At 43.6% G+C, this 20,960-nt stretch overlaps 1 protein-coding gene across 3 annotated transcripts in view; it reads right to left on the reverse strand.

Annotated features, from left to right (window-relative positions):
- Positions 1 to 18,465, reverse strand: part of pbx1b (pre-B-cell leukemia homeobox 1b) — a 52,314-nt gene extending 33,849 nt beyond the window's left edge. For all 3 annotated transcript variants that reach the window (XM_070831930.1, XM_070831929.1, XM_070831928.1), the window contains exons 1-2: positions 18,149 to 18,465; positions 17,152 to 17,225 (exon numbers count right to left, since the gene is read on the reverse strand). In XM_070831930.1, coding sequence (XP_070688031.1) covers positions 17,152 to 17,225; positions 18,149 to 18,336 — 262 coding nt within the window. In that variant the 5' untranslated portion in view covers positions 18,337 to 18,465. The remainder of the gene's footprint in view (positions 1 to 17,151; positions 17,226 to 18,148) is intronic.
- Positions 18,466 to 20,960: the final 2,495 nt, after the last annotated feature.

Below are 20,960 nucleotides of genomic sequence, written 5' to 3' on the forward strand. Positions count from 1 at the left end.
CAAGGCTACCGTAGATGCAGAATGTTCAGCAAATGTAGCAGTGTGAATGAAGTGGAGCAATCCCTGCTCAGCTTGTTTTATTTTAGCTGCTGAGGGAATCCACAGGGCTTTGGTGCCCCAAGGTAGTTTCCTTCTTAATGCTTAGTGAATCATACAGCCAAAACCTCTACACTGTGTCAGTATGTGTGTACGTGTGTGTGTGTGTGTGTGTGTGTGTGTGTGTGTGTGTGTGTGCATGTGCATGTGCATGTGTGTGTGCGTGTTTGTGCTGTTCATGGAATGCAAAATGTTGACTCTGAACAGAAAGGTTGAAAGTTAAAAATGAATAAATTGGCAATGGCAGCATAATGAATATTTGATTTGTAACTATTTATGGAAGCCGAAGACATTCTAGAATGTAGCTGCCAGATGTAACAATACGCTATATGTGCCGACACAGAGGAAACAAAACACCTTTGATTTTAGGCAGTCCGAGGTACACGACTAAATTAGACCAAAGAGCCAGTATTATGGAGATATCCTCATTCATTTTTCAACATAAGAGTGCACTACAAAGAAATTGCATTGTCATGTCTCTCTGCAGAAGGAAACACTGAGCCGAGCCTGTAAACTCAGTTTGCAAAGGAACCAAGTGAGGAATTTGCATGCTACAGTTACATTTGTGCCAAAATGGCTTTAGCAGCGACTGGTGAAGTCCATGAATCTTTTTGTCACATTGTGCTTTCACTGTCGGCTCGCCTCATGCTGCGACTCCTGAGCTTTCTAAGTAGCTCAGTGTCGAGGCCACACCCCTCGTTAGTGGGGAGGGTTCATTATGCAAATGATCCTGCTGGAGCGGTATCAACGAGGCGCACGCTCCGTTATCATTTTCTGCCGCCGGGGCTCTTCTTCTCCCCGATCGCTCATACGGAATCATGGCCTAATAGCATCCCATTAACATAATTGCCAGCACAACTAGTGTTCCGTGTCTCAGAGCCACTCTGCTGCTCTGCCAGCCGAAAAAGAGAGAAGAGATGGGTGAGGGTGAGGATGGGTTGGTGGGGAAGGGGGGGTGGAAAAAAATTTAATTAAGCCAACGCATTGGCCACTCCCTCCCACAGTAAATGTCTGTTTTCTTTTTTTTTTTTTTCAAAGAGGAGAGGGCAGAGCTTTTGTTTTCAAGAGACCTTGAGAGTCTCCCTGTGCTCCTGAGAAGCAGGCGAGATGCTCAATATTCCACTGATGAGCTCGCAGCAGACGCCAGAATCATGTCCAAACCCAGTCTGCCAGGCAAAATAAAACCCCCATTATTTTTTAATTAATCCTTAATTAAAATATATTACAGCACAGATTCTGCAAATCTCTCTTAATGTGAAGATGCAGCCCATTCAAGCATATTTACACATCTTTAATTAACGCAGCACATTCTTTTAGTCTAACAAGCCGTGGACTTTGAGTGCCAAGGTGGTCCAAAAGACGGAGGAGACTGGGGAGCAGAGATGCTGGGAAGGAGTCCCTTCAGACACTCCCACAATACAAAAGATTGTCATTGTGGTCCACTAAAGACGCTCCACGGGAACCTCTTGTAGCTGCGGACCGGCGTTTGTACAGCCAGTCCATTAAGGCACTGCAGCATCAGCTACAGCGGTGAAGGGAAATAGTTGCAGCAGGGAGCCATAATCATGTGCTGCGCTCCTCCTGCATGCTGCCATTACCACGCCCCCAGCTCTCCTCTCTGCACAGCCACCCGTGTTGCTCTGATGAATTGATTGACACCATTTTCCATCTTCCCGGGCTGTCAGAGAAAGAGAGAGAGCCACACAGGGAGGCCTGCTCCTCTGACACTCTGCAGTAGCAGCACCGTGGTCACTTCTACACGCTGTCCACCGGGGAACTGAACCACACAGCGCTGGCCTCACTTCAAACTTAATATGCACCCTGTAGAATCATAGAGTGAGACAAAAACAACCCAATGTTTTAATGTAAAAACGGTTCGATTCACATCAGTCTCGCCATACAATGCTCGTCATAAAGGCTCCATCAATGCGGGGTGAATATAAGAAATCTGCTTTCCCACTGCAGGCTCACAGCTCAATAACACGTCTGGCCTCGTTACGCTTATCACAATGACAACTAAATAAGCACAATTAGCATTCACCCAGGCATCCTCGCTGCTGTTAATTTCATTCCCCAAATTATCCCGGAGATTCCACATGTTGAAAGCAACAATTCTTCATCACACACACTAATCACACCGATCACAAACCAAAAGGAAGGTTAAAGCAGCGCGTCGACATCACAGACAGCTCTTGTGTTTACAGGATCAAACTCATTTCTACAGCAGGGAGGTGTTTTTGTCTATTGTTGTTGTCTGATTTCCTAATTGAAAGATTAAAAGTTCATTTTGCTTACTTGTTCTCGGTGGTTGGGGGGGCGAAAGCAATGTTTTCTTAATCCGAACCACTTAAAACAAATTGCTGCCCTAAACTAATTCTGTAATGCAACCGAGGGACATACGGGGCATACGTGCAGAGAAACAAACATACACACATACAAACAAGAGCGCTTTCCTCACTCTTTTCCCAGGCTGTTTTAATTTGACACCTTGAGCTGGGGTAACTAGGTGGGGAGTGAGGAGCCGCAGAGGAATTCATTAGGCGCGCCACTGCAGGGTCCTGGCTCGGAGCGTTAATGACATTGGAGGATAGGGAAACGAGACAGCCCAGACGCAAAATGAAATAAACATGAGGACTGTCAGTTCTGACAGCACCAGCAAAGGGGACAGAGTCATGTGGGCCGGAGACCTTCAGCCCATAAGATCAAACCAGACGGGTTATGGACCAAAACAATATTAGTGTGGGAGCACAATCATCCTCACCAGGCCCTTAGATTCACACTGACAGACACTGTGTGTGTTTATATGCGTGTGTGTGTGTGTGTGTGTGTGTGCGCCGGCATTGATCTTTCCGGGCTTCACTCTTCATATCATTAAAAATATCCATCACATGGCGCTCCTGCAGCATTCAGATACACGGCTGCAATTAAATTATTAATGTCACAGCACCCACCCTCACCCCAGCCCCCCCCCCCCCCCCCCCCATACATACACTTACTGTGGCTGCTGAAAGACATTAAATATACAGCAATCTTTGTCTAGCTTCACCGTGGATCAATTTAGATGACTACAAAAATAACACACAGAGAGGAAATAGGGATGCTAGCCACAGAGCATGAAGACACAGGGAGGGAAAAAGGGTACATTAGTCATTTGGCTTTCACTATTTCACATCATTTCTTTGAATAAAAATGACATGCACTGGCAGGTAGAACAGCAGCAAAATATGGACAAATTTGCCTCTGAAATGACGGAACTTCTCCGTGTCATTGCCTCTCTTTATCTTTCCATATATGAGCCAGTTGTAAAGTGAACTTGTAACGCTAATAAAAAAAAAGAAAAAAAAAGATTGGTTTTATTTGAGTGAAATGTCGTAACTTTTGAAAGAAGACATAAACACGTTCTTCCTCTTGCAAATGAAAATGTAATTAATCGGCAACAAAGCAGACCTGTGCTCATCTTAACCCGCTCACAGGCTTTACTGCTGCAGTCTGCTTAGTCTGGTTTGACCGCTTTGGCCGATGTTAGATAGCTTTAGATAGTGTTGCTGTGTCTAACCTAATGACTTGTGTTCATTTTACACTATGCTTTAGCGATCCGCCTGTAGCTGCCACTTATGGCCACAGAGGCTGCTGCTCAGCAAAATATGACTGTTTTTTAATGCTCTCCACCAGCAAACTGCTGGGAGAAGCTTTAGAAAATGCCACGTATTTGAAACTGAGATTAGTGTTGCTTTATTAGCTTTGCAACTGCTGAATAAAATAGGTCTACACAACGATGTGCACATATAGTGGACCCGTTTTACACAAAGTTGTTCACACTATATAGCTTTGTCCCCTCCCGTATGGAAGAAAGGACGCTGTTCCATTGCTCTTATTTTTAATAACAGCTGAACAGTTTTCAGTAGGATATACTCAGGAAAAGAAGCTAACAAGCTAATAAGAATTCCTCATGAAATTCCTGAGTCCTGGGGGCTGAAGCTTTGTAGTCAGAATATAATGTGTCAGATTCATCCCTGGCTGCCTTTGTACAATTAGAGAAAGAGTGTTGTCAGCTAAAAGACGTGGACTCTATACAAAGAAACAACAATGCATACAAAGGAACAAGTAATTCTTCCTGAGCACGACTGAGTTTGGTCTGTGTTTGTACGGCCTCTTCACGAGAGCCTTTCATCCCCGTTCCTCAAAGGACACAATAAAGCTGTCAGTCAGTGTGTCAGTCAGTCAGGACGCAGCCCCAGTATGTAATGCTCTCGGACTGGGACAGTCTCCTCTGGTGGATGCTCCATATCTGACATGAGCACTCTCACACGCTGATGGAGCTCTTGCGATATGGCGGCTGTGAATGGGTGGCAGAGATGACCCTTCTTTCCGAGTTGCTCAGCTTCAAATATGTGGCTCCGTCGCAGCAGGCATCTGCCTGGACGAGCGCGAGCAAAGGGGGGGGGGTGGCGGCGGGTTGACACCTGTCTCTCCAAGGACGAGCCCGCCTTTGTGACGTGGGAGTCCGGGTTGGCTGTCGGGACAGGCCCGAGACAGATATGACAGGGCCGCTGACAAGGGCCAGGCTGCACGCTGGGAGCAACGCTGCAGTCCAACACAAACAAGACTTCTGCTCTCTTCACTGGGCCTGCAGAGAGACCCTCAGCTGGCAGCTGAGAACCCTCAGTCAGTGTGCACTCAAAGCGACGCTGTGAGCCACTGGCTTCTCAACAATGCTAATCACTGTTGCACAACTGGACCTTCAAAACACAAACGCAGAAAATCAAATGCAGCTGTAAGTGTACGTTAGTGGCAAAAGGTGCCATGCTTCTCTCAGACTTCAACAGACACAGGAGTGCTCTCCTCTGTGCTGGGTCTGTTCATTATGTCAACCTCTCTTGGCACGCTCATATTTCTGAGCCCCATTCCAAAGCAGACGCCTCCTAATTGTTATCAGGTCTGTGTTGAGTCAGTCTGAGCAGGGAGACGCTGATAAAACCTCCCCAGGAGCTGATGAGACTGCTCACAAATAGCTGCAGAACCCCACACGTTAGGGCTGTCTGGGTACAGTGGAGGCTGTGGAGGCATCGGCGGTGCATCTCGCCTGGCTCTCTGACCACACTTAGAACAATAAGACAAATTGGCCTAGTTTCCCTTTTAATTAATCACGCCTTGCTGACAGCTACCTGTGCCACACATCATCATTAGTCAAGAGGAGAGCAAGCCCCAGCTACGTATGATAAGAGAGGAGGATACACCTCATCAACTCATTTCCCTCCATTTATTTTTTTTACAGCAACAAAGCAATCACAGGAGGAATATTTTACACCTGCATCTTTAGAAGTGTGAGTGAGCAGCTTTGCCTTGTTTTACAGAAGTGTGTCAGGACAGGGTTGGATGATAGGATAATAGGATAATATATACTATTGGACACATAGAATTATTACTTCTGGGCGTATCTGACCACTGAACCCAGTCATGTGTACCCGTGGCCCCTCATCAGAGGTTGTCAAAGACAAAGATTGTTTCCTTCTTTCATTTTGATAGCTTTGCAGTCCTCAAGAGGTCAAACTCTTCAGCATCTGAGACAAGTCTGAAGAAATAAGTATCATTTTCTTTCTGCTATATTTATCGTCTTGTGACCCATCAGACTTATAACTTATAGTATATATTGACTTGACCCTCAGGTAGGAAAAACAGTGAATTAGACCACTGTGAATAATGCTGCTCTATGGCAACAGTGAACTCTTATGTGATATTTACATTAGCATAACGACATCCTGTAATTTCTCAGGTCATTTGGTGGATTAGCCCAAAAGAGAGCTTTTTGTGTGGCTAACACGCTCTAAACTGATATTTTATCGCTACATCACAACACAGTATGTACTGATAGTGGAGAACTGTATCTAAATCACCCACTCCTGAATTTAATTAAAGGGTAACACACTGTCTACAGAATGCTCAACAGAAATGCACATGTGTGACAACAAAAGTCATTGTTCCCGTCCCTCACTGGGAACTGATGCTGCCTCTCAGGACTCAGGAAGCCTGCAGATGATTGACAGCTCCATCTTTATAGGGGCCATCCAACAAAAAGGCAGAGAGAGAGAGAGGCCATCCCCGCCCACTGAGCTGAACGCATTTGGAGACCAGCGGTGAAGCGTTGGAAAAAAAAAGCTAAATAAACCATCTCAGAGACAAACGAGGAAAAAATGACGCCTCTCAGACACACAGATTCTCATTTACGTTCAGGGATACCGATCCTAGGCAGCTTCTAATTGGACTCACAGTTTATCACTGTCAGTTCAGGTTTTACTCTCCATGCAGGCGTTTTAACAACTACCCATATGTTGTTTAATGCAAAGTATTTGGTCTTATCTTTCTCAGAGAGGATAATTACCAGCTTCGTATGGCAATAAACACCTTGTTACATTCAGCATTTTGTATCCACAGATCATGTACCCAGGACGTGTTAGGTAGAAGTACACACACTGGAGTGAGGTCTTGCCTCCATTTGCAAAGGAAGGGTATTAGAGGTGAGATAGACTCTGCATGTGGAAAGAGGCTTGATAGATACCATCTACAACATAAAAAAAGTCGGTAAGGTAATAGCCTTCCTGAGCGCACACAAATAAACGTTCTACAGCCTGTGCTGACATAGTTAAAAATGAAGTGAAATGTTATGCGATGTAAAATTCCCTACAAGCTGTTAATATTTCATGAGTAGCCATTCTGACACTGTCAGTGTATACCTAATTTGTATGGCATGCAAGCAGAGGGGAAGGGAGAAGATGGGAAAGGGAAGAAAAACAGGGGGAAGAAATGGAGGAGGATGTGGGATAAAGGTGGGAAAGTATCGCTAAAAAGACTTCAGCATGCTCAGAGCTGGCTGACAGTGAATTTTTTGGAAGTCAGCATAGTACAAAGAACATTTGAAATGGCCCATTTAACAGCACTGTACTCCACTCCCAGCCGATGCCACCATTTGCATACTTCATATCAGATGAAGATGGATGGTGAAAATCAATGTCACTGAGATGAGCGTTTTATCAAGGTTACGCTATCCTCCAAACTCCTAAAACCTCTTTATCTCATCTCTGTTGTCGGAATATTAACTTATCAACACAATCTCTTTACAGCAGAGGCAGGAGCCGTGTGAATTTATCAGCAGGAATAGTAATGACAGGGTGGCCAGCTGGCTTATAGGACTGCAACTAATGATTATTTTGATTATCAATTCATCTCCAGCTTATTATTTTTTATTGATTTAATCTTTTGTCTATAAAATAGACAGAGAATCATTTTAAAAAAGAGCCAAAATCGTGATGATTGATGGTGATGATTTCAAAAAAGCTTATCTTGTACAACCTACGGTTCAAACACAAAGATGTTTTAATTTATTTCATTTATAGAAAACAGAGAAAAGCAGCAAATCCTCACATCCGAGAAGCTCGAACAAGTGATTAATGACTAATTACTGATTTTTAATTTTTAAATTGAATCAATTTTCCGTCCATCAGTAAATCAATTCATTGCCTACTCGTTCCAGCACTACGGGCATTTAAGGCTTCGATCAGAGTGAGCCACTGCGACAATGATACCTGTCAATATAAAATGTTCATGCAAGCAAGGGGCAGGATCAATGTTGTTAGCAGGCTTCTCGGGTTACGGTTTTGGTGCATGAAAGTTGGTGGAAAGGTGTAACACGGGACAGGGGAAGAACTCATTTTGGAGCAGATCTGGATCCCACCCGCAGACAAGCAATAATATTGAGCAAATTACAACAGCGAGCAACTAAACATACAACAGAATGCCTTTTTGACACATTTCTTAGAGTTTGGGAAATCAGTCCAGACAGTGGTTGTGCTTGCAGATTTGCACATGGTAAAAGACTGCATTATTGGTACTGGCAGAGGTCTGCACTCTCTGAATGCCCTTCTAGGTATTAGATAATAACAGCAGTATCACCATTTTCAGTTATGCTGCATTCACACACTGTTGGCACAATTGGAAGAAGAGGAAAAACACTTCTCGTTCCGACTTAACCGGCGCATTATTCCAGACCCACTGCTAACCTCGGAGCCTCGCCAGGTACACAGCCAAAATGAGCTGTTATGTATTTCTAGCAGTTAGTTACCAGGTGAAACCAAACAGAGAGTGTGCGACTCCTAAAACATTAGCTGAATCAATTGTATTAGTGTTAACAAAGAATTTTATTTTGATGGAACTGCCAGCGGTGGTGCATTTGCAGCCATTCTGCCAACAGTTTGTTGACACGCCTGTAGCTCTTTTCACCAAGCGGGAGACTCAGAATTAGAAATTGGAGGCTAGCCTGAGCCTGTTTTTCTCCACTCAAGAATATGATGTTTACTGTTCACCAGCTAATATTAGCAGATAGGAAATAATAGTCAGAATCACTCGGTTATACATTTTTAAAAGGAGGGGAAGTGTGACAGGGTGGTAAGACTTGCAACAAAGGTCGCCGCCTGGAATCTAAGTCATGTGGCATGCGCTGTAACCATTCATCTACAGAAGCAGAAGGGCTGGACAGAAGCCCACAATAATGTTGTTTATTTTCCTGCTTGGATGGAGCAGTGACCCTTAGAGAAATAGAACTGCACCCTCCTAGATAATCCTGGCTCAAACACTGCTGAGATCACAGCCCATCCAGCTCTGTGGTCCATGTTTAGTGAAACATCATTATACCTCTCTCACTGTCAGGCTCCAGAATCCCTCCCTCTCTGTCCGCATGATTAGCGCCTGGTTCCTCATTACGGAGGTGAGGACTGAACTTCCATTTCATGCCTTTATGACTCCCACCTTTACCTCAGTCCACTAGTCATAAAAATGTCATGGCAGTTATAGAGCACACAGGCCACACTGAGATCTAATAGGAATCACACGCTCAGCACCAAATCCAACAGGGCAGACACGGCCAGTGGTTACAGTTTGGAGGGCGGTAAAAAGTCTCTGCATGTGACTTTCCACATGCTCACCCTTTCCAACTTCCTGACACCAGCCTGAAAGTGACTTCAACCAAGTGCACATCCTCCGTTTACTCTCCTGGTGTAATGTTGCACCGCCGAGAGAAAATGACAGACCATTTATAAAACAGGAAGGAGCTAACTACAGTAAGCATAAGCTATTTCTGGAGGAGGATGTCTGCAAATAACAAAGAGCTGTCACAGCCTAACAGGTCCACAGTGAAATAAAATCACTTAAAAAAAATAAATAAAAGGCTACGTCAGTGCAGAGAAACTCCATCTTCAGTGTGTGTGATCCCACCTGCTGTGACCCCTGCTGCTGCTACAGACGATCACACTCCACGCTTTAAGTTCCCCATCATGTCGCTAGTGTCGGCACTGGGAAGCCGTCCAAAACCACAATAGATTTCTGCTATGGAACATTTGTTTCCTTTCACTGGGGGGGGGGGGCTGGGCCCCCACATGCTCCTACATTTTTCTGTCCTGCCACATTGCATGACAGTTTATTTTGGGAAGCGCAGGTTGGCACCTGAGACACAAAGCTGACAAAGCACTCGGTGTCACTTCAATGAGGCCAGTCGGTGCCATGACAATGCCTCTGGCCATGGCAATGCTACAAGATGGACAACACTGCGCCGGGTATCTTGGCGAAGTAGGAAAAGAGGCATCAGCTGTTTGCACAATTTCATCTTCACAGGGCAGAACAGCAACACGTAATCTCTAAATCTGGGCCTGCTGTAGGATGGGATCCCGCCTCAGATTACTGGGCGACGTGCATAAAATCTGAACTGTTGTGACGGACCAGTTCAGGGTGTTTCCCTGGCTCCCGCCCAGTGCATGCTGGGAACAGATCCAGCACATCTAGCTGCCTTGATAAGAACAAGTGGGTAAGACAATAGCTGGGTGAATGAAAGTCTGAACGTTTGTGAAACAAAATTGAACAATTTATGATTCTTGCAGGAAAAAAGGAAAAATATTAGAAATCAAATGACGATTTTTTGAAATACATTTAAAAAATGCAGGCGAACCTATTATTCATGCAAATTAATCAGAATAATCCAAAATACATTGTGATTTTTGATTTTGAACAAACTATTACAGACTAACCACATCATCTGAATAATTGTTGAAATTCCAAATAAAAGCCAGTCCTGTAAGATCACAATCAAGAGCACACATGAACATTAAATACATAATGTACATAATGATGTAACACTTGAAGCATTCACTCTGGTACAGATGGTGATTTTTTGCGCACCAATAAATGTGCAATTTCATTTGTAGACAAAGTGCATCATAATTATCTACTCCACTGTAGTTCATGCATTCTTTGTCTATCAGCGCAAAATTATAGATTTAAGATAAATGAGTAATGCAGTCGTTCTTTTCCATAAGAAGAGTGTAAACTACATTTACTGTACATTTACAGTGAGAGTACAGACACTGTTTAACCTTAGGCATATTTCTTCATAATCGCCCCTCTGATTGTGTTTTTATCGCAGGCTGTGAGGTGACAAAGAGATGAGGAGCAGCAGTGGAATTGCGGACTGCATTAGCTCGGCCAATTATGAGCCTTTCGTGGGATGCTTAATGCTGCTGCTGGAGAGAGAAGAGTCAGCAGATCTGTGGATGCCACTACCGCTGGTCACAGAAACCAAAAGAATATTTATGACACGCAGAAATGACTCGGACTGGGACTGTGATAACTTTGTCTTACAGCAGGACCTTCAGTTTCCCAGTAGTGGGTATCTTAAAATGCTACTTTCCAGAAAGTAGAGTCGTATAAATACACTACCTGACACACACACACTCAGAAGTTAACACTGAACGTATATCCTGTTTCCCATAATGCAGTGGCAACTGAGTGCAGATAAGATTACTGACTGAAATGACTGCTTCAAAAACACACTTGAACAAAGCCTCATACATAACTCCCCCCCCACACACACACACACTCACACGCACACACACTTATACTGTAAAGTGACAGAGCAACTGCTTTGCTGTGTTAAATATCAGATGCAAATGAAAAGAGAAAATCTATCATGACTCTAATGTGGCCTGATAGGAGGGGGCGCACTCTCCTCTGAGGAGCCGAGCGGTGTGAGGAGGGTGATGTATGGAGGAGCTGGATGAGAGGTGAAAAGCGTAGCGAGACGGACGAAGGGAGGGGTGGATTGCTGGGAGGGAAGGGAGGGGGGGGGGGGCACGCAGTCCTGCCAGACTCCTGAGAGCCCAGGGCAAAAGTGGAATAAATGTTGATTAGTGTTGATTTTGTCCAACGAGCACCCGGCAACTGACAGTGGGACTAAGCTGCAGCGAAAGGGAACCATTAATCTTGGTCTGGTTTAAGTAGTGTATATTAATTTGTGTCATTTCCACTACGTGGAGAGAGGCCTCTCTCTCCCTCTCTCCTTTCTTTCTCCCTCCCTCCGGTGTTTGAAAGCTGTGGCAGCCGAGCCTCTTTCATAGTGAACATACAGTGGAAGCCTGGAGGTGGCGTCTGCAAGTAGCAGCAGGGGAAAGTGGAGGAAATGAGATTCCAAACACTACATTATGGAAAATGAACTCCTGGGGGGTTGGTATGGCAACCACATTCAAATGTGCCATTGCATGTTCAATTTAACGTGCATAACAAATTTGCAGACTTGATTAAATTCGTAACATATTAAAGAGGCCGGTGTAAAAAAAGGCAGACCAAACCTGCAGGGACTGAGATTGCAAAGAGAACCATGAAGGAGGTAAATGGCAGAACAGTGGTATTTAAGCAACGCGTTGAGCACCGGAGTCGACATTCAGGTGAAAGACTGAGGCCCGTGCTCTTTTACAAGTCTACTTGGATCTCGCATTCATTCTGTAATCCCCACACTGGCAGGGCTGCTCCAAGCTAAATGTAATTTTTCTACAAACTGCATTCCAGTGGCCTTCGGAGGAGAGGGAAAAAATCATTCATCAGTTCAGGAAATTCTGAAAATATATCAGTTAAAAATACAGACAGTAGAGTGCTGGTGCCTGAGAGGAGAGCATCACGGTAGAGAAAGTTCTCCTTGAACAAAAATAGATCACTTTCCTTTTACATGTGATGTCAGTGTTAATTAACAAATCGCAGCACAGTAAGATTCCTATAATTAAGCTCCTTAATATGATTAACATGTATCAATTAGGCGACTGACAATTTGCATAATGTATAATGTAACCACATTGTTCTATACTGTAATGGTATTAACACACCATTTACAATGCTGTCACTCACTGATGGTTCTGTGATTATGATTCTGCAGCAAACACAGTAAAAAACGTCAATGCATGCCTTATGCTGCTTAATCAAAACACATTTTTCCACAGTTGTCTACGTCCTCAGAGCAGAATTAGACTCAGGCTCTTCCTCCCTCTCAGTGGATGATTAAGCAGAGAGATTGGGGAAACAGCTGTGGCGGCGAGCTTGGCATTTCTCTCCCCCTGAATGCTGCTGTATCAGCATCGAGGAGGAAGGATAAGAGGGAGACAAAAGCTGCTGCACGCATCAGAGTCGCCTCTCCGTCTGCCGAGAGACGGGCACGAGAGGGGAGGCGCAGCCCCGAGACGCCGCGCTCGCTATCAGAGCAGACATCCACATCGCCACGCGATACAGAGGGGCTACCATACACCTTTACCACCTGCTGGGTTACACTTACAATGAGTCCTCAGCACAGATGATAGTAACTGTCAGCTCCAGATGCCTCCATTAGCTAATACATTCCTTTTGTTCTGTATGACCACATTAGGGCTGCCACTATTAGACCTGATGCAGACAAAACAAGTAACTAAGTGATCAATACCATAATAGCGGATCATTGAAATAATGGCAAGTTGAAGCCCTTTTATGTTTATTTTCAATTTATTAATTAATTTGTTGATAATTTTTTTTAAGGTGCCACAACGATTACTTGATGAAACGATCAGTCAATAGACAGAAAATGAACCGGTGAGTATTTTAGGAGTGATTTTTAAAACAACAATGCCAAAAATCTGCTGGTTCCAAGTTTTCAAATGTGGGAATTTGCTGCTTTTCTTGGTCTGAGATGATAGGAGATTATAAATTTGGGGTTTGGAACAGTTGGTGGGACAAAGGAAGAGATGTGTTGAATTAAATGATTCATCCAGAAAATACTTGGCAGATTGATTTTGCTAAGGAAAATAATTCTTAGTTGCTTTAGATCTACTTTTGCCTGCCTAACAGTCCAAATCATATTCAGCTCGTAATGATATAAAACAGAAAAGCACCAAATCCTCATTAGAGCTAATTGGTCACTCATCAAAATGGTTGGCTGATTCATTTTCTTTTAATAGAGAGGACCAATGAATTGCCTGATGATTTGAGCACTACACCAGACTGAACAACATTTGATCAGATCCTATTTTTACCTGACCACCACGAAAGCTGCTTCAAAGTGTTTACCCAGTGACGTGCAGGGCTGAGCTGAGATCAGCCTCTGTAATACAAATAGGCAGATGCCAAGTATCTGAATGGACTGACAAGTCAATGTGGTGTAGGCTTCCATGCACCTTCCATAATCAGACCTCTGGCTCATTTCATCCTGTCAAACACTACTTGGCTGCCCTCTGTAAAACACCCTATTTTCACCCTTCAAAAAATAACATTACATCACTCGGCTAGTCATTTTTATAAATGGAGGATCCCTTAGGCTTGAAACCTTACACTACACAAACACGGGCCGTAAGAAAGCCGGCCTTTTGTTGAGGTTGAGAGAAAAAAAATTAAACAGCAAGTCAGAGCAGCACATCTACTGAGCAGCTCAGTCAAGGAGCGCTTTTGTTTGACACTGCTGGAGATTTATGATGTTGGTGAAGTGTTTACAGGGGTCAAGACAGCTCATTTTCCAAATCAGTTTGTCAAGCATTTGCTTATCTAAAGAGGCCTTTTCATCAATCATAAAAAAAAAAAAAAAAAAAAGACCAAGAGAAAGCAGTCCACTTTAAAAACAAACAAAAAAAAAAATCAGTGTTTCTACCAGGATTAAGTTGTCTCATATTATCTCATAGCCCAATCTTTACCAGCCTGTTGACTTGAATTCACTTAGCGGATGGGTAAGGTTTCATGGGCCAACAGCAGGAGAGTCCAACTGTTTGGATTTATATTTGGAAAGTCTCTGAGAGAGCTTCTCCTAACAGAGCACGCTGCTGCTGAGGCGAACACTAACACAGACGAAACCTGCTTCCACCTTTGCTCCATAATTTGGACGCACGGAGTAATAATAAAATCATTATTATGCTTTAAATATTTTGTGTTTTCCTCTCTTCTTAGGAGCGCACTATGGAACGAGCGCACGCAGATTCACGCACAGCATATGAAAAACAGCATTCCTTTTAAGTATAAATGACAACACAGATATGCCTGGAATGAAAGTGGGTGAGGATGAAGCCAATTCTGTCGAGAAGAAAAAACGAAACAAAAAAGCATTGGTTTAAATAAAGTGTTCCTTCCTTGTCCTTTCCTCCCGGGTGTTGCTGTGCGCCATTGTGCTTGTTTATACTGCACAATAATTCTGTTGGCCATCCTTCACTGCGTCCCAGTAAAAATACACAGACTAGGTCACAAGTTCAGGCCCTAGATCAGCACTGGCATTGTGTCCTGCAGGTGCTGTCAGCTGCTCCGGGGACAGCCAGGGATGGAAAATATACACAAGCAAACAGCAGCTCTGTGGATTCACTCTCTGCGCTCACATGGTACTTGGCACAAAGTTACAGAGGCTCAACTGCAGCTTTGGAGAGTAGCTGAAGCTGTTTGGTCTCCGCCACACACACTCTGAAATATTTAAAGGTGGAACTGGGGAAAGTTGGGCTGATGGTACCAAAGGAGGGCATGGAAAGAGGTTTCAGGTTTATTTCCTCCTCAGTTTCATTAGTAAAACACAGACGTTATGACAATAACGCAAAAGTCAAATGGAAAAGTAAATCACAGCTATTGTTATCTGTAATCTGTAAAATGTAACAATGAGGAATAAGGCATTCAAACAAGTTTGCATGATTTATTCTTTTGTTTTCAGCCTTCCTTAATGTGCTCTAAGGATGAAGGAAAAAAACATGAAGGTCGGCTGACCTCCTTCACTCTCTTACTACTCTACTCTTAGGGTAAAAAATAATAATAATAATAATAACACAACTATAATTTAATTACAATTCATTTAGAAAACTGAACAAAAACTTAAGTGAAAATTAGAAAAAAGTATCAAAAAAACTGAATTACAACAAATGTTTTAATTCAGTTTCAAAAGGAGACCAAACCACTAGAGGGAGCAACAAGCTGCGACTTTTTCTAAAAGTTTGAGTCAAAATCAGTTCTGTCGTCAGTGGAAGTGAACAACATCCTGCGAGCATAACTTTTTTGGTTGAAGGTTTTTTTCAACATCTTTGGTGTGGGGAAAGGGATCTTTTTAGCGCTCCGGCTTTTATTTACACTGAACCTGACAGCGCTGCTGAAGTGCTGAGACTGACAAAGGTGAAACAGTGACTGAAGCACAATTACTCTTCACTGTGGTGATAATGATGGTTTTTGTATTGCAGCAACAGCACAGAAATATGTTGAATTAATCTTCCAAATTTGTGTCTTGTAAATTCATAGTGATATAAAACAAAATCAATCTTAAAATGATGGCAGAAATAGAGAAACAGTGTAAATGGTGCTACACGTGAAGTGTTTCTCACTAAAACTTCCAAGAAAGCCGCGACAAGCAGCAGATCTCCTGTGTGAAGCACCTTGTATTTATAGGTTGCCAGCTGAAAGAGAAAAGAATGGGTGTGCAGGCAGGAAGAGGTCCAAGTTACTTTGTACTCTCAGCAGAGCCGAACTTTGGATGAACTCCGAGAAGCGCCAGGGAGTAAAACACTATGCATAACTGTGTCACTCCCCCCCTCCAAAAAAAAACCAACCAAGACAACAAAAAAGAAGAGTGAGCCAGCAGGCTTCAAAAGGCCCCCCGCTCTCTCCTGAGGCGATGGCCGATTCAAGATAAACTGCCGGGCCTGGGGGTCGGCAGGGAGGTGAACTTCAATGAAAACCTCAATGAAAGCACCAGGCGAGGGTGGGATCACACATGAGAAACAATATAAACAGCGCCAGTCAACGCCGCCACAAAGGTCAAGTATGAGCAAGTGCAGCTTTGGGGACAAGCACAACAATATCTTCTTCATCCTCCATCCATTCCATTGGATTTCATGCACTAATGAGTGTGAAGCACACAGGACGCGATGCCTCTCGCAGCAAACTGGCATGCTTTGGCAACTCAATATCTCAACAGTATAAGTTCTGAAGAGTCCTATAGTACATCAGTCTAAAGACAGGGGAAGAAAAGACGAGATGCGCGCTATCAGTCTGAAGTGCACTGGATTCTATCTGTGCCAATTTCAAAAATGTCACCGGGAAAATGATTTGGAAACATGACTTACGCCTCCTATGTTACGTTATGTCTCTCCTAGCAATTATTCTGCTGACATGCTCTCTCACAACTGCTTTAATAGAGAGACACAATACAGAACAGAAAGAGACGCATTCACCAGACTTGACAGTTAACTCACGAGGGGAGACATCAACGTGCTTGTGACAATTTTGCTCAATACTCTCTATTATTCCACAATAGCATCAAAAAGCCTCATTCATATTTTGACACGATAATTGATAAGGACTGCTCGAGGTAATTGTCCACAGTTCCTATTGTGAAAGAGTTGAAATACGCAGACTTCATAGCTACAGGAGGAAACACATGTCTTACATGTCAGTGAAATTTATATGGTGAATTGTGTTGTGACTGAAAATCCAACATCAGGTTCTCCTGTGTGACTTTGAGTGTGAATACCAAATTACCCTTTGATGATAAAATAGCCCACACAGAGCTGGTACTGTGCCTCTTTGTGTTTTTTTTTTTCTTTCTTTTTTAGCTGCATGCTCCCATTAGTGGAAAAATATAGCGTGCAGCATTGTGTTCGTTTAACCTGCTTGAGCAGAGGGTTTCTTGCAGAGAGCGCGCAGACAACAACAGTGCAGGGTTTAGTGTGTAGCTCCTCCGATCAGAGGGCAGAATTAACATGAACATACCTGTTTTCTCTTTGATTTCACACAAGACATTGAAAAGAGCTGGCTTCATTCTGTGACAGTTCAGAGCGTGTTTCCTGAAACAGAGAAGTGGCTTCGTAAACAAACCACAGAAACATATTTTATATCTAACTCTTAATTATTGGACAGAAGGGCTGCGTGTTATCAGGTCTATTTCTTGGAGAAATACTACAGCACAATTGCAGATTCAAATGAATAACACCTGTGTATGAGAACTTGTGCTTCATTGGTGCAACCTGTAACTATTTACCTGCACACATTTGTACTTTATATTTACCTCTGGTTATATTATTATAAAATTACACAATTCACACATAAATGTGTTTTTTTTTCTGACCAACTAAAAGAAAACATTTGACCTGTGTAACTTTTGTCAGTCACTTGCAGCTCCTCTGACTCTAATGTGGATTCACAAGATGGATGAAAAGCTGAATTGTGTATCAGAAGTGAGAAAGTTGGGTTCTCTCACTGCGCTGTAAACAAGCCGTGAGCCACTAAAGAAAGAAAAAAAAAGCCAGCCGGAAGTCTTACTCAGTAATTACATTTCATATTTAGAAAATAAGACCTGGGCTGTGTTTTGGCTGGTGTGGCGGACGCACTCCGGCTGCGTTAAGGTGCGAAGTGCTTTAAAATAGTGTGGGTGGGCGACACGCTGGCATGTCACAGTAATAAACAGCACATTCATCCACTTTTCTCTTGTGTTCGGGGAGCGCGGTTATTTCCCTGAGATCTGCAGGCATGCCATCGTTCCTTTCCACTGTTTCTGTCCGCTTTTGCACAAGGCTGCGCAATGCCCCCCCATTTCTACTTCCATCTGCCCGCACTGTATTGTACATTTAAAAATGCCAATCTTTTTCTTTTTGTTGTTGATATATTTATTTTTTTTTAATTTTTCTTTCTCCTTCTTTTTAATTTGTGGATCTACTTTGCCGCCGCCGCCTCCCCCCTGACAGTGGAAGAACAGGCTGCATGTCTTTACCTGGCTTGGGCTTCGTCCAGACTTTGATCCGTGATGGTCATAATTTGCTGTAAAATGTCTCCAATGTCCTGTTTTCTTCCGTCGCCGTCCGTTCCTCCGGTGCCTTCCTGCATATGCTGCGGCAGGCCGGGGTGCCCTGCCATGCCTACCCCCGTGTGAGAGTGCATCAACCTCGGCTGCTCGTCCATCTCTTCTTCTCTCTATCTAATTCTCTGTGGCGCTCTCGCTGCTGAAATCCTGCAAAAATACATAAAAGAAAAAAAGCGGGGGAAAATCCCGACGGTGCGTTAATATTTGCGCTGCGCACCCGGTTTCTCCTTTGGCGCTCGCCGAACAGACGCGGGTGTCGGTGTGGGGAAAGCAGAGATACGAGCCCTCCTGCTCTGTGGCTGTTTCTTTTTCTCAGCTGGTCGGAGCTGAATGTGAAATCTGATCTGAACCGCTGCTGCCTTCACTGGAGTAGGGTGTGCGTAAAAGGAGATAGGCTGCTGGTGCCTACTACTAACATGAACTAGGACACGTTTTCTTGGAATGTGGCGCAGTGATCCGAAACCCTCTCTTCCAGCCAAATTATCAAAAAAAAAGTGGCTGTGAGAAATAAGAAGTGTGGATTTATTTCACTCTCTCCATCCTCCCGCTTTTGTCATGTACAGTTCAAGCTGGGCAGGCAGCAGCAAAGAGCACGAGAGCCAGACTCCGCCTACGCGACATGATTGGGAATATAAGACCATTTAGCCCCACCTTGAGGTGCCTCTCATGAAACGTCGATCATTGGACTGTAAAGGTGGGATGCAGAGGAGAAGCTGGGAGATGTGGCTGCTGCCTTACCAGCAGGGAGACGGAGCGGAGTGATGAATAGAGGCGGAACTCCAAATAAATAACAGAGGCTGACATAAGAGGTCTGCTTTAGTCTCCCCTTCTGACCCCAACAAGAGCCCCCACTGGCTCCACAGGACACCATTTCATTACCATGCTGAGCCAAGATAGAAGGTGCACTAATCAAAACTATTGGCCAGCCGCTTCATTTGTTATAATCATGAGACACATAATGTAACTGAAGATTTATGGCTGGAAAAATCCATCCGCTGATGAGACACTGTATGAAAAACACCTCTGTGATATTAATATTTCATTTTGATGTGACATGATATTTTGAACAGACTCTTCCAGTCGAACATGCATCTTTTGCTGCAGCAGTGCAGTGGAACATCGACTTTGTTCATTCATTTTCAGGTATGTTGCAGGGCTCCGCTTGGCTGACTTTGGCAGGGTCCTCCTAATGTAAGGCGGTGACCCATGTTGCGCAGCCAAGCAGCAAGGCCCGAGTGTGTCTGGCCAGGCTGAAAAGTGCCCTTCAGGCCCAGTGCTGCCTCACTGCCGCTGCTCCCCTCCACCACCGAGAGCAATTCAGAGGGAGGCGAGGAGGAGGAGGAGGAGGGGCAAAAAAAAGCTTCAGTGTGGAACTAAAGTATGAACAGTGCTGTGCAAATCAGCAGCCTGGATGTATACATGTGTGACACACATAATAAGGAACTTGTGTAAATGCTTGCGAGTGCCACAGTGTTGTATTTCGAGCAGCTTTAACTCAAACCAGAGTTACATGCAACGGCAATGACTGTTACCTGCCACCTTATCCCTCCAGTGATTTCATTCTGACGTAAAAATCTCACTTTGCAACCGATACACTGGTCAGAAATCCAGTGAAATGACAAACACAATTAATACAGAAAAGAATTTAAAGCCCCTGAAAACTTGGTTTCAAATCTAAAACATTAAAGTTGCACTGTGGAGTGTTCTTGTAAACAAACCAGATTTTCTGTTTACATGCAGTGTAATGCACCAAAACCCTTTGTGTGGATCCTTAAGGTCTAACCAATGTGTTGAATGCATTTCCCTCCTCATTAAACCCCTGTACAGTATATTTTGGGTCATTTTGAAAATTGCTTTGTTTGCATCCATGTGTGCTTGTGAGCACGCTTCATCTTCTCTGCATTCGTTGGTGCATTTCTGGATTTCTTGGCAAGTTTCCACCACCTGTAGGTCGGTGAAAGAACCTGAAAACATCAGCAGCGATGTGCAGCGGGTCACCTGCGTGGTTGTGCGAATGCATCAGAACAAACAAAAGCAGGGACCCACTCGGACAAACACTGCTCCATAGCGCTGCTAGCTGCGAAAAGATCCACAAGGTGCCTTTAAGAAGTATGACTAAATGAACAACAATCAACCTCAGCTATTATTTATTATATTATTATAGTTTAACACTGAAAAAGTAATTATAAAATAGTTTGATTCAGAAACAGTGAACCATTGAGGTGCATGACATCATCTGGTTCCAGCTGAGGCCCACCCACTCCGAAAGGAGACAATTACAGAAAATTCTCATTTAAACTAACCTAAAGTGTTCCAACTCTGGCAGAGAGCTGTGTGCTTGTGTGTCATAGTAACAATATGACTGAGAAAATAGTTTTTTAGGGTCTTTAAATGACAGAATGGATTTCCTAATTTGGGGTTGAATGGCTCATCCATTTTGCAGGGTATTTTAGAAATGCCAGCACATGTAAATGTGTCAATTTTGAAACTTGAGGTCCTGATATGTGACAGCTTGTATATGCAACCACTCCGGAATATAATAAAAACCATTATTTTACCATCTTATTAAGCCCGTTTCATAGTAAACCCTTTCCTGATTGATATTAAACTATTTAAAAATCAACAAGCTGTGGATTTTCTCCCTCACCATTCAAAATATACAACTGGGATGCACCCATTGGAATTCCTCTGTTCAACTATTAGCATATTTGAGTTTGAGGCG

Source organism: Pempheris klunzingeri, chromosome 6, assembly GCF_042242105.1.
Source record: "Pempheris klunzingeri isolate RE-2024b chromosome 6, fPemKlu1.hap1, whole genome shotgun sequence".
Taxonomy (NCBI): domain Eukaryota; kingdom Metazoa; phylum Chordata; class Actinopteri; order Acropomatiformes; family Pempheridae; genus Pempheris; species Pempheris klunzingeri.